At 41.1% G+C, this 13003-nt stretch overlaps 1 protein-coding gene across 1 annotated transcript in view; it reads right to left on the bottom strand.

The window, feature by feature from the left end:
* Window positions 1-10878, bottom strand: part of LOC123996796 (carboxyl-terminal PDZ ligand of neuronal nitric oxide synthase protein-like) — a 187309-nt gene extending 176431 nt beyond the window's left edge. The window contains exons 1-2 of the mRNA XM_046300497.1: window positions 10277-10878; window positions 9978-10049 (exon numbers count right to left, since the gene is read on the bottom strand). Coding sequence (XP_046156453.1) covers window positions 9978-10049; window positions 10277-10381 — 177 coding nt within the window. The 5' untranslated portion in view covers window positions 10382-10878. The remainder of the gene's footprint in view (window positions 1-9977; window positions 10050-10276) is intronic.
* Between the last annotated feature and the right edge of the window lie 2125 nt (window positions 10879-13003).

Genomic DNA, 13003 nt, shown 5'->3' with positions numbered 1-13003 from the left:
AGTTCAATCTTGGTTTCATCAGACCAGAGAATCTTGTTTCTCATGGTCTGAGTCCTTCAGGTACCTTTTGGAAAACTCCAAGTGAGCTGTAATTTTACTGAGGAGTGGCTTCCGTCTGGCGACTATACCACAAAGGCCTGATTGGTGGAGTGCTGCAGAGATTGTTGTCCATCTGGAAGGTTCCCCCCAGCTCCACAGAGGAACTCTGGTGCTCATTCAGAGTGACCATTGGGTTCTTGGTCATCTCACTTACCAAGGCCCTTCTCCCCTGATTGCTCAGTTTGGTAGGACCGCCAGCTCTAAGAAGAATCTTGGTGATTCCAAACTTCTTTCATTTAAGAATGATGGAGGACACCGTGTTCTTGGGGACCTTCAATGCTGCAGACATTTTTTGGTACCCTTCCTCAGACCTGTGCCTCGACACAATTGTGTCTTGGAGCTCTACGGACAATTCCATGAACCTCACGGCTTGGTTTTTGCGCTGACAGGACTGTCAACTGTGGGAGGTTAAATAGACAGATGTGTTCCTTTCTAAATCATGTCCAATCACAGGTGGACTCCAATCCAGTTGGAGAAACGTCTCAAGGATGAGATGTCTGAGCTCAATTTCGAGTGTCATAGCAAAGGGTCTGAAAACTTATGTAAATAAGGTATTTATGTTTTTTATTTCAATACATTTGCAATATTTTCAAAAAAACTGTTTTCGATTTGTCATTATGGGGTATTGTGTGTAGATTGATGAGGGGACAAAAATAATTTAAACCATTTTAGAATAAGGCTGTAAAGTAACAAAATGTGGAAAAGTCAAGGGGTCTGAAAACTTTCCGGATACACTGTAGATCCCTGATGCAAATCAAATCAAAATGAATTTGTCACATACACATGGTTAGCAGATGTTAATGAGAGTGTAGAGAAATGCTTGTGCTTCAAGTTCCGACAATGCAGTAATATCCACCGAGTAATCTAACCTAACAATTTCACAACAATTACCTTATACACACAAGTGTAAAGGAATGAATAAGAATATGTACATAAAAAATATATGAATGAGTGATGGTATAGAACAGCATAGGCAAGATGCAGTGGATGGTATAGAGTACAGTATATACATATGAGATGAGTAATGTAGCGTATGTAAACATTATATTAAGTGGCATTGTTTAAAGTGGCTAGTGATACATTACATCAAGATGGCAAGATTCAGTAGACGGTATAGAGTACAGTATATACATATGAGATGAGTAATGTAGGGTATGTAAACATATAAACGTGGCATTGTTTAAAGTGGCAAGTGATACATTACAGCAAGATGGCAAGATGCAGTAGATGGTATAGAGTACAGTATATACATATGAGATGAGTAATGTAGGGTATGTAAACATTATATGAAGTGGTATTGTTTAAAGTTGCTAGTGATACATTTATTGCATCAATATTTCCATTATTAAAATGGCTGGAGTTGAGTCAGCATGTTGGCAACAGCCATTCAATGTTAGTGATGGCTGTTTAACAGTCTGATGGCCTTGAGATAGAAGCTGTTTTTAAGTATCTTGTCAGTGGCACTGTATTGTCCTCAAGTGAGCAAAGAAGTGGTTTAGTCTGTCTGGGGGCAAGACATTGTGGTCCGCGACGAGGCTGGTTTTCCTTTTATAGTCCGCGATTGACTGTAGATCCTGCCACATACCTCTTGTGTCTGAGCCGTTGAATTATGACTCTTCTTTGTCTCTATACTGAAGCTTAGCTTGTTTGATTGCTTTGCTGAGGGAATAGCTACACTGTTTATATTCGGTTATGTTTCCGGTCACCTTGTCCTGATTAAAAGCAGTTGTTCACGCTTTCATTTTTGCGCGAATTCTGCCATCAATCCACAGTTTCTGGGTTGGGAATGTTTTAATAGACGCTGTGAGTAGGACATCGTCGATGCACTTGCTAATAAACCCGCTCACTGAATCAGCGTATTCATCAATGTTGTTGTTCGCCGCAATGCGGAACATATCCCAGTCTACGTGATCGAAGCAATCTTGATGCATGGAATCCGATTGGTCGGACCAGCGTTGAACAGACTTGAGCGCGGGAGCTTCCTGTTTTAGTTTCTGTCTATAGGCTGGCATAAACAAAATGGAGTCGTGGTCAGCTTTTCTGAAAGGAGGGCGGGGGAGGGCCTTATAAGCGTTGCGGATGATAGAATAACAATGATCTAGGGTTTTGCCAGCCCTGGTTGCACAATCGATATGCTGATAGAATTTAGGGAGCCTTATTTTCAGATTAGCCTTGTTAAAATCCCCAGCTACAATAAATTCAGCCTCGGGATATGTGGTTTCCAGTTTACATAAGAGTCAAATAAAGTTTGTTCAGGGCCATCGATGTGACTGCTTGGGGGGGATATATACGGCAGTGATTATAATTGAAGAGAATTCTCTAGGTAGATAATGCGGTCGGCATTTGATTGTGAGGAATTCTAAGTCAGATGAACAGAAGGACTTGAGTTCCTGTATGTTGTTATGTTCACACCACGTCTCGGTAATCATAAGGCATACCTTCCCGCCCTTCTTCTTACCAGAAAGATGCTTGTTTCTGTCAGCGCGATGCGTGACAAAACCAGCTGGCTCTACCGACTCCGATAGCGTGTCTCGAGTGAGCCATGTTTCCGTGAAACAAAGAACGTTACAATCTCTGATGTCTCTCTGGAAGGCTACCCTTCCACCAATTTTGTCTACCTTGTTGTCAAGAGACTGGACATTGGCGAGTAGTATGCTCGGGAGCGGTGCACGATGTGCTCGTCTACGGAGCCTGACCAGAAAGAAGCCCGCTCCGTCTGCCCCTTCTGGGGTGTCATTGTTTTGGGTCGCCGGCTGGGATCCAATCCATTGTCCTGGGTGGTGGGCAAAACAGGGGATACGCTTCGGGAAAGTCGTATTCCTGGTCGTAATGTTGGTGAGTTGACATTGCTCTTATATCCAACAGTTCATCCCGACTGTATGTAATAAAACCTAAGATTCCTTGGGGTAACAATGTAAGAAATACCACATAAAAAAAACTAAATAGTGCATAGTTCCTAGGAAGGCGAAGCGCGGCGGCCATCTCTGTCGGCACCTCGTAAGGGCTTGCTATAGCTTCACAGAGCAGCAGTAGCATCACATTAAGACTTTAACACTCAGCAAAAGCAGCATCCCTGCCTCAGAGAACAGGACAGAACATTAATGGAGCAAGGGTTGATTATTTTGACCAGCGCCTGAGTCCCATCTCATTACTGTCAATCAAACAAACACAAGTAAATAATAAAATGGCTACCCAGACTATTTGCATTGCCCTTCCCCCTCTCTTTTACATTGCTGCTACTCTCTGTTATTATCTATGCAGTCACTTTAATAACTCTTCCTACATGTACACTACCATTCAAAAGTTTGGGGTCACTTAGAAATGTCCTTGTTTTTGAAAGAAAAGCTTATTTTTGTCCATTAAAATAACATCAAATTGATCACAAATACAGTGTAGACATTGTTAATGTTGTAAATGACTATTGTAGCTGGAAACGGCCAAATTTTATGGAATATCTACATAGGCGTACAGAGTCCCATTATCAGCAACCATCACTCCTTTGTTCCAATTGCACATTGTGTTAGCTAATCCAAATGTATCACTTTAAAAGGCTAATTTATTATTAGAAAAAACATTTTGCAATTATGTTAGAGTTGAAAACTGTTGTACTGATATAAGAAGCAATAAAACTGGCCTTCTTTAAACTAGTTGAGTATCTGGAGCATGTCACGAACCTTGCCGAAGATGGTGCCTCTTCCTGTTCGGGCGGTGCTCGGCGGTCGTCGTCGCCAGCCTATTAGCTTACCATCGATTCCCTTTCTGTTTGTTTTGGGTTATTGGGTAATTGGGTACACCTGTTTTGTATTAGGGTTTGTTTGTAGGGTATTTAAGCAGACTTCTGAGGTGTCTGCTTATTTGAGCTGTTCTCGTTATAATATGGACTTGTTTTTTTACCAAATAGGGCTATCTTCTGTCTACCAGTCTTACCTTGTCACAACACAACTGATTATCTCAAAAGCATTGAGGAAAAATATTCCTCAAAATGTGCTTTAAAAAAATCACACCTGTAAATTGAAATTCACTCCAAGTAATTACTTCATGAAACTGGTTGAGAGAATGCCAAGAGTGTGCAAAGCTGTCATCAAGGCAAAAGGTGGCTACTTTGCGGATGACTCAAAACTATACATGTCAGTGTCACCAGCAAAGCACCCTCACACATCACAACTCCTCCTCCATGCTTTACGGTGGGAACCACACATGCAGAGGTCATCCGTTCACCTACCCTGCGTCTCACAAAGACACAGCAGTTGGAATCCAAAATCTCTCATTTGGACTCATCAAACCAAAGGACAGACTTCCACTGGTCTAATGTCCATTGCTCGTGTTTCTTGGCCCAAGCAAGTGTCTTCTTATTGGTGTCCTTTAGTAGTGGTTCCTTTGCAGCAATTCAACCACGAAGGCCATATTCAGGCAGTCTCCTCTGAACAGTTGATGTTGAGATGTGTCTGTTACTTGAACTCTGTGAAGCATTTATTGGACTGCAATTTCTGAGGCTGCTCACTCTAATGAACTTATCCTCTTCAGCAGAGGTAACTCTGGGTCATTCTTTCCTGTGGCGTTCCTCATGAGAGCCAGTTTCATCATAGTGCTTGATGGTTTTTGCGGCTGCAATTGAAGAAACTTTAAAAGTTCTATACATTTTCTGGCTTGAGTAACCTTCATGTCTTAAAGTAATGATGGACTGTCGTTTCTCTTTGCTTATTTGAGCTGTCCATATAGACTTTGTCTTTTACCAAATAGAGCTATGTTCTGTATACAACCCTTACCTTGACACAACACAACCTATTGGCTCAAACGCATTAAGAAGGAAAGAAATGCCAAAAATGAACTTTTAACAAGGCACACCTGTTAATTTAAATGCATTCCAGGTGACTACCTCATGAAGCTGGTTGAGCGTCCAGGTGTGTCCAAACTTTTGAATGGTACTCTATGTAAATATATCATAGGCAATATTACTATACATTTATAACTTGCTCATTTTTAAAAAACTAGGTGTATGTCGCATGTCACTACTTCACAGGAAAGGCATTTGAACATATATTTGATCAAAATGTGTTTCTGGACCAAAATACTTTCTAGAAAATGTGAACTTTAATGTGCCTTAATAATAAACTGGTATGCCATCTGTAAATATGAATACAATGGTTAAATTACGAGCCTAGTTGGTTTAACGGAAAAAGACAGGAACCTTCCTCCTAGCTATGATTGGCTGAGATAATGGATGGGCTGGACATGCCGAGAGATGAGTTCGGATTGGTCTGCAATGTAGCAGGCTTCTGTCTATAACATGAGCTGCTCAGTATATGTAGATAATCCATGATACCAAATACAGATTTTTTTAAAGATATAAACGTAAGCCATGGAGAACCATAAAAGTGTTGCTACTGATCTCAACAACATTGGTGCCCAGAATTTAGCAGGCGATATTGACAAAGATCAGTGAGAAAAAGTTGTGATGGACTACTTTCTGCAGACGGTCAGTGTGAACCAGAGTGACTTGACACAACAACGAGGCAAACAAAAAGCAATTTTCCCACACAACATCTCTCCTTCTCACTATCACGCATTAGTTTCGCTTCCGCACCCGCCATTTGTTTAAAGACCCGACGGAGCTCATTGCCTTGTTGAATTATGCAGAAACGGGCAGCGTGGGGGTCATGTAATTGATTCTGTTGGAAAGGGGAGATACTGTGCTTTACAATGGTATTGACATTACAGTTGATCTGGAAGTATTACGTTTTTGGGGCGCTAAAATAAGGTAAATTGTACGGACCAAGACGATGTACAAAAGTGAGTGAGTTTATGCTGGCTACGTTTTCAGATATTATACGTTTCTAATTTTGTCAGAAAGTCGTGTTCTTTGCAGGTTAAAGCATTCTGTTAGCCAGCTAGTGAACGTTAGCTTGCTGGCTCGCTAGCTAATGTTACGTGTATGATCTGTGTAGTAATATTATTTGTATCTCAGAAATCCATTTGCACTGCTAGTTATAGCCTAATGTTAGCTAGCTTTAGCTTCCTGAAGATTCATACCACAGCATTTCATGTGGCTAGCTATGACAATCAGTTTGTATTACTAGTAGTTCATTGTTTAGCTAGCTAGTTAGCTAGCTCCACTTTTTCCAAAGACTCCACTTTGCCAGATGATTTCATTTTTATTTAACTAGGCAAGTCAGTTAAGAACAAATTCTTATTTACAATGAAGTCTTCCCGGGGAACAGTGGGTTAACTGCCTTGTTCAGGGGCAGAAAAACAGATTTTTAGCTTGTCAGCTCAGGGATTTGATCTAGCAACCTTTCGGTTACTGGCCCAACGCTCTAACCACTAGGCGACCGGCCGCCCCACTAGGTGACCAACAGCCCCATAACCCATCAAGTTAGCCAGGAGTGTCTGGGGTTCATTACGGTCATCTATTGTAGTATTTCATGAACATGTGTACTTGTAATAATAATAATAATAATATATGCCATTTAGCAGACGCTTTTATCCAAAGCGACTTACAGTCATGTGTGCATACATTCTACGTATGGGTGGTCCCGGGGATCGAACCCACTACCCTGGCGTTACAAGCGCCATGCTCTACCAACTGAGCTACAGAAGGACCACAATAGTGAACCATCCACTCAGCTATGTGGCTGGGGGGTGGTTATAGCATTTCTTTCCCATGACCCATCAATTTAGAGAAGTGTGTCTGGTTGGGGTGTGCCGACATGACCATACTCATATTCATAATCGTATCCGTAAATTGACAGTTGATATTTGGATCGGATGATACTCATGATCAGTGGTGAGTTTTCATGGACGCCAAGGGAAGCTAGCGGAGAAAGCATCCAAGCGAGTGAAACAGCGCCCCTCTGTCTCTGTATGTATAGGCTATCTATCTGATTCTGTCCTGTCATAAAGAGTATGACATTGTTGAATGCAAGGGAAGCCAGCGAGCATTTGACATCCCTCAATAAAAAATGTATAAAAGAATAGCCAATCAGCACTGAGCTAAACTGAGTGAGCTCAGTTTTGACGCACCCAAAAGAAATCAATAAACTTTGATTTTATTTGATATAGTGTGGTTATGACGGTAATGTGAAGAACATCATGACCTGCACAAAAGTCAGATTAGGATATAGGCCAAGGACAAGATAAAGGGTATTTTTACCTGGAGACTTGTCTTATTGTAGGCTACTACTTTAACCCCTTTTAGTCTTGAAAACTTTGGTTGTTTACTACAATATCTAACTCACTCTGTTTTGCAGATGGCCACATATGTGAATCCTTAAAGAGATGGGTGGGGCTAAGGCTTAAGAGGGTGTGAACGATGCTGAATAGGTGTAGACGAAAAGCTCTCCAGTAGGTGTACCAAAACATTTAAGGACCATTTTCTCAAAAGGCGGGTTACAAGTGCAGTGTATGATATACCATTTTGTAGCTCTGAGTCGCTACTTTTATCCAATGTAAAAAACACAATTTCAATTTTACTACATTAGACCGAATCGAGGCAGTCGGTCACATATGGATAAACTGATGATGATGTTTCAAAGGGCACCAGAGCATCACCTAGACAGCAGAATTAGAAGCTAGTCATAGTCAATTGATGTATTCTGGCGCAGTGGAGCTCTCTTCTCATCCTTGGTCTGTCTCTAATCATTTCCTTCTGCTGGTCTATCAGAGCACCGTCAATTAACCCAGCTAAAGCAGACTAATGAGAAATGAATCCCTTTAAGACACTGCAAAGGTCTCTTCTCCTCTGAAGAGCTGCAGCTCCAGTACTGAGGCTATACAGGGAGGCTAAGTTAAGATGTAGAGCCTGATTCTCTTCCCCTTCTACTATTTATCTCCCAGCACAGATTTCTCATAATGCTCTGGTGTAAATCATTCATATAAAATGTAATTTAATACTCAGAGAAGAATGGATTATTTGAAATATGGGCTCTCTGCAAAAGTGTGTGTGTGGATGACTCGTATGTGTGTGTGTGTCAGTGACACAGCACAGTTTTGCGGGGCTCCCCACAAAGTCCGAGCAAGGCCCCCTCATAATATGTATTCAAATGTTGAGGTTTCAAACAATTAAGTTTATGTTTTGAAAATGCATACTGCAAATAGCTCATTGCAAAGTGGTGTGTGACACACTGATGAAGCCTGCCTTCTGTTGAATATGTTTGCTGTTTGAGATGCTGTGGCAGCAGCTCTAGCGCTGTCTGACAGGCCTACATAACGAATATACTGTACATACGTGCCCATTTAATTCCACTAAATTATGAAAATGAATTTATAGACCAATAAGCATGACCAATCAAATGTATTTCCATTGACTGGTATTTCATCAATTAATAGGCTAAAAAGCATTATTTCCCAATAGGATTTTTTCTTATTCCGGACAATTGGCCGTTCCTGGCTGTTCTATTTTTTATTGGTTACCAGGTATGGCAGTTCTTATAGGTGACACACACACTATCAACAACTTGCTTAGCAACAGCAATGACACATGATTCAGGGAAAAACCTGATGAACACTAATTTACTGCTAGACTAGCGAGATAAGTTAACATTGAGACAAACCAACACAGTTACTTTACAACAAGCCTACATATTGACCTTTAAACTAATACCATACTGTTCAATACGAACCAAGTACACTATTTTTATTAGGAGTACACTGTACTTACAGGAATAATTACACAGTAATAAGTACACCGCAATGTAAAAATGTGACTTGAAAGTTTAAAGTCCATACGAACAGTCTGTCCAGAGCTCGCATACCAGGCCCAGATGCCTGTTTCCGTCCTTTGTGTTGACCAGGCCTGTTTTAACTATTTTCACACAGTAAGAGGTAGAGCCTTTTCTGCTGCCAACAACAACAGCTGCTGATTTGCCCCGGCAGGGGTCCACACTATGGGCAGGGGGTCTCGGCTTTCAAACAATTAATAGGATCATTTGCACCTTGCGTGTATGTGTGTGCGTGTGTGTGTGAGTTGACTAGACAAGAGAACATCTGAGGAACAATGTCTAAAAATAACAAACAATGATACAAAGCCCGTTGTGTGGTGGGAGTATGGAAGAACTCTCATCTCTCTGATATTCCACATATTTGAAAAACACAGATAAAAACTTTCTCCTGAGGAGAAGTGATATTCCATAGTAACATTTCTTGAGATAAAACTCAAACTGCACACACACTTGCAGGAACTTGTAAGCCAGGGCCATGAGCAAATATTGACCCTTTAACCTTTGCTTGTACAGGTTAAACCGTAATGACATAGCCTACCTTCACCAAACAAACAGAATTATCAGGATATACAACTGTAGAAATTCAACAGGACATAAAACAAGTAAATGGTGACAAGACAAGAAACACAGGATGGTGGTGAATATTGAGATCAATATTTTAAGATGAACATAGGCTAACGATCAGACAATATAAGACCAATGAAGAGCACGAGACCGCGAAACGTTTCTATAAAGAATTTCCACCCCATTGCCTCGCTTCAAAAAGCGCCATCCCTGATCACGGTCCGACCGCATGGACCACATGAGAACAAGAAAAAGAGGCCCGTACAATTTCAGGAGCCTATAAACCCGAGTAATATATTTTGATTAAAGAACCCGATTTAGTTCTGCAAAGCAGAGTCATTTGTCGATTGATTTGACACACTTTCCAGTGGTGTGGTTAAATTACCCTGGAGCCGGTACGCAGCCAGGCCACCCAAATAGGAACACTTTATAAGCGCATCTGTGCTTAAGTTCTTTCACGTTCTTCTTGTCATCAAATCCAGCCAGATTTATCGCATGGCCTAGCCTACCTACATGGGCATTATGGCATTGTTTCGCAATGGAACATCAGTAGCCGAGATTGGTGACTAGTTTGTTTGGATGAAGGGCATAACTAACCCGTATTCTTCTCATAGCAGCCACGATCTCCACTCTGCTGTTCGGCCGCGCCACGTCCAGACTGCCGATGTACTGGTTAGGAACAAAACAGAAAGCAATTATATAAATGTTACCATATTTGTTTTTACTACTACGATATTCAAACAACAACATTAACAACATTAACGTGGGAAACGTAGAAGGGGGATTAGCCCAGGATATAACCTAGGCTGATACTTAGCAAACCTTATTAAGCAAAATCCAACATTGGTTTGTCAAAAGTTAATGATAATTTAGCAAATAATAGACAAACAACTCACCTTGGCTTCGAAGTTGATCCCATGTTGGAATGCTTCCTCGTTATGCAATGGAATTCTCAAATCATGGCCATCGTCAACAAGATTGTACTTTGTTTTCGCTGGCATGACTGCCGACTTTCCGTTTTCGCAACACACGGAAAGGAATTGAACGTTACTTGTTAATCCAAAACGCTGCCAGACAAAAATCAGGAGTCCCAAATTCCTTAATTCCAGGGGTCCATCGTAGCAACTGAACTCGTCCCACACCTGAGTGTCACACTAGTATATCCAGTGGGCTAGGTGAAACGAACGTTAACTTTGTATCTATTGCTCACGCAAGTAGGCTGGCTTCCCGTTCTGATAAAAAACAAAACAATCGTCGCTCTCTTGCGAATCAACTCAATCCAAAAATAAGTAGCCCAAGGTTACTTCCAACAACGTAAAAACATTTATAACCAAAAACACTATACACAATAGTCCAAAATTGTGCTTTTCTGGTCTTGCCGAATTTCCCCTGCCGAACTTCACTACAGCGCCATGACCAGCCTCTTCCACGGATTCTCAAGGCAGATCGGGATTGGAGGAATCTGGGAATTCCACCTGTTTTCATTGGAACAGAGTTACATCATGGAATAGTAGGAGGGAGAAACGCTCGAACTCAGCCCCAGGAAAGCCGTGAATGTCAACTAGCAGTTTAACCTGAAGGAATTTTTGCTCTTTCGGTCCAACTTTCCTAAAAACCTATGTAGTTACATGGTAGTGATGAATGAGTTACGTAGGCATGTAGGCGGCTTCAGTGTAGACCTACTTGCAGTGTAGGTGCACACTTTGGGGCGGCAGGGTAGCCTAGTGGTTATAGCTAATAAAATAAAGGTTTAACAAATAATAAAAACTGTAGGCCTACGTATAACTGTTATAACACCTGTTTGAAGTTTGTATAAAATTAAAACACATTGTTATGCTTATGCATTGCATTACTAAACCAACTCAAACTAAGTGTTTGTAAATTCTCCCTCACCCAACAATGTTTTAGATCAGGAATATTTATTAGACGTTAAATTATGATTATGTAGAATAGTGGTGTTGTTTAGGCAGAAATAAGATAGGGTGATAGCAATGGATAAACAGCTGCTTGAGATTTAGAAAGAGCAAGACTACCTACTAGTGGTCACCTAAGCTAATGACTGTAATAAGGCACTTATTATGCAATGCAGGCAATATTCTGTATATCATGCTCTGTACATGAAGTGCATGAATGCTGCTTGGTGTTGTATAATGCAGAGTCCACCTGTGTCACCTGCACTGCAACTTACAGTAAGAAGCAGTGCTCTGCTCCTCAAGGTGTCTCAGATGTGTGGGGAATTGGAGCAGCACTAATTCACATTCTCAATACTTCACTGGCAGAGGCTAAAAGCTGTCACTGTACTGACTAACTTGTCTGAGGCTGCATCTCAATAGTCTTAAGTGGCTTCATCTCCTCATCTCATTAATCATCAGCATGTTGTCCCAAGCAGTGAAATAGATAATTGCAGTAAAGGCGTAAATCTAAAGTCTAAAGTCGATTCCTCTCCTGGGTGAAAATCATATGGATAATTTAGGGATGCCTTGGGCCATCTGTTATCACCTAACCTGTGTTTTCAGGTCAGTGTGGATGAAGGAAAGGAGAGAAAGCAACTTTAGACTATTCGAAGCAGCCCAAGTCTCACTAGCCCTCTCTTGAAAGAACATCATGGATAATCTCCCTTTAGTTTTTGGTCTCCATTTCCATGTGTGTGTGCTCAATACTGTGCTGGCTTTGAAAGCATACTATGCTCCCAACATCAAGTGGATTTTTCTTCCTGATTCTTTAGAAGAGGGATCTCTGATTCTGCCGTCACTGACCATTTCTGCGATTAGGCTACTGCTGCTGATTATCAGCAACAATTATTCCTATCTCAGGTGGTTCTACATTTTCTAGTGCATCTAAAATGGCTATGAAGTAATAACCTTGTGATCATTTACCGTATTTAATGTGCTGTGATACACGTAGTGTTTTAATTAGTGTGTTTAGCTGTGCAGGCTGAGGATGTCTTCGGTCCGTTAATAGCCCCTGCTGCTGCTATGAGCTCCATTCCACACACACGCACACATACACACACAGCTAGACCAGGTTTTTTAAAATCTGAATTAATCATGGCATTTCTTTAAGAATGTGGGGCAAGTGACACAAGCAGGGGATGGATCACTCCCCAGAGACAAGCAGAGAGAGAGAGAGAAGAGGAGAGAGAGAAAGAGAAAATAATAATTAAATGATTGTGCCATTTCCCAATCTCATGTTCACAAAAAACAGACAAGAGTTTAGAATAATGTTACATTTCATTTGCTGCTTTCCAAATCCCAAGGACATTGTACATGGGAAAGATGAGAGAGAGACAGAAAGCGAGAGAGAGAGAGAGAGAAACACAGAAAGAGAAGTGGCAAAACTAGTTTCAATAAGGGGAAGCTGGAGATTTACTGAGTTAACTGGGTGGATGAAGAGAGTGTAAAACATCCAATATCATCCAATATAGACAGTCAAAAGGCAAAATTGTCAAAAAATATTTTAACAGATGGTTATTGCCATGGCCCGGTATGCAGGAAGAACATAAACTGTTATGCAGTTAGAAGAAACACAGAGACTCATCCACACCACATTACTCTCTGGTCCTGCAGATGATTAACCTGGGGTGCTTTTATGCAGTGACTTCCTTGTTTGCATGCAGTACATAA

The sequence above is a fragment of the Oncorhynchus gorbuscha genome, linkage group LG15 (assembly GCF_021184085.1).
Source record: "Oncorhynchus gorbuscha isolate QuinsamMale2020 ecotype Even-year linkage group LG15, OgorEven_v1.0, whole genome shotgun sequence".
Taxonomy (NCBI): Eukaryota; Metazoa; Chordata; class Actinopteri; order Salmoniformes; family Salmonidae; genus Oncorhynchus; species Oncorhynchus gorbuscha.
This window is presented reverse-complemented; position numbering and strand designations above follow the sequence as displayed.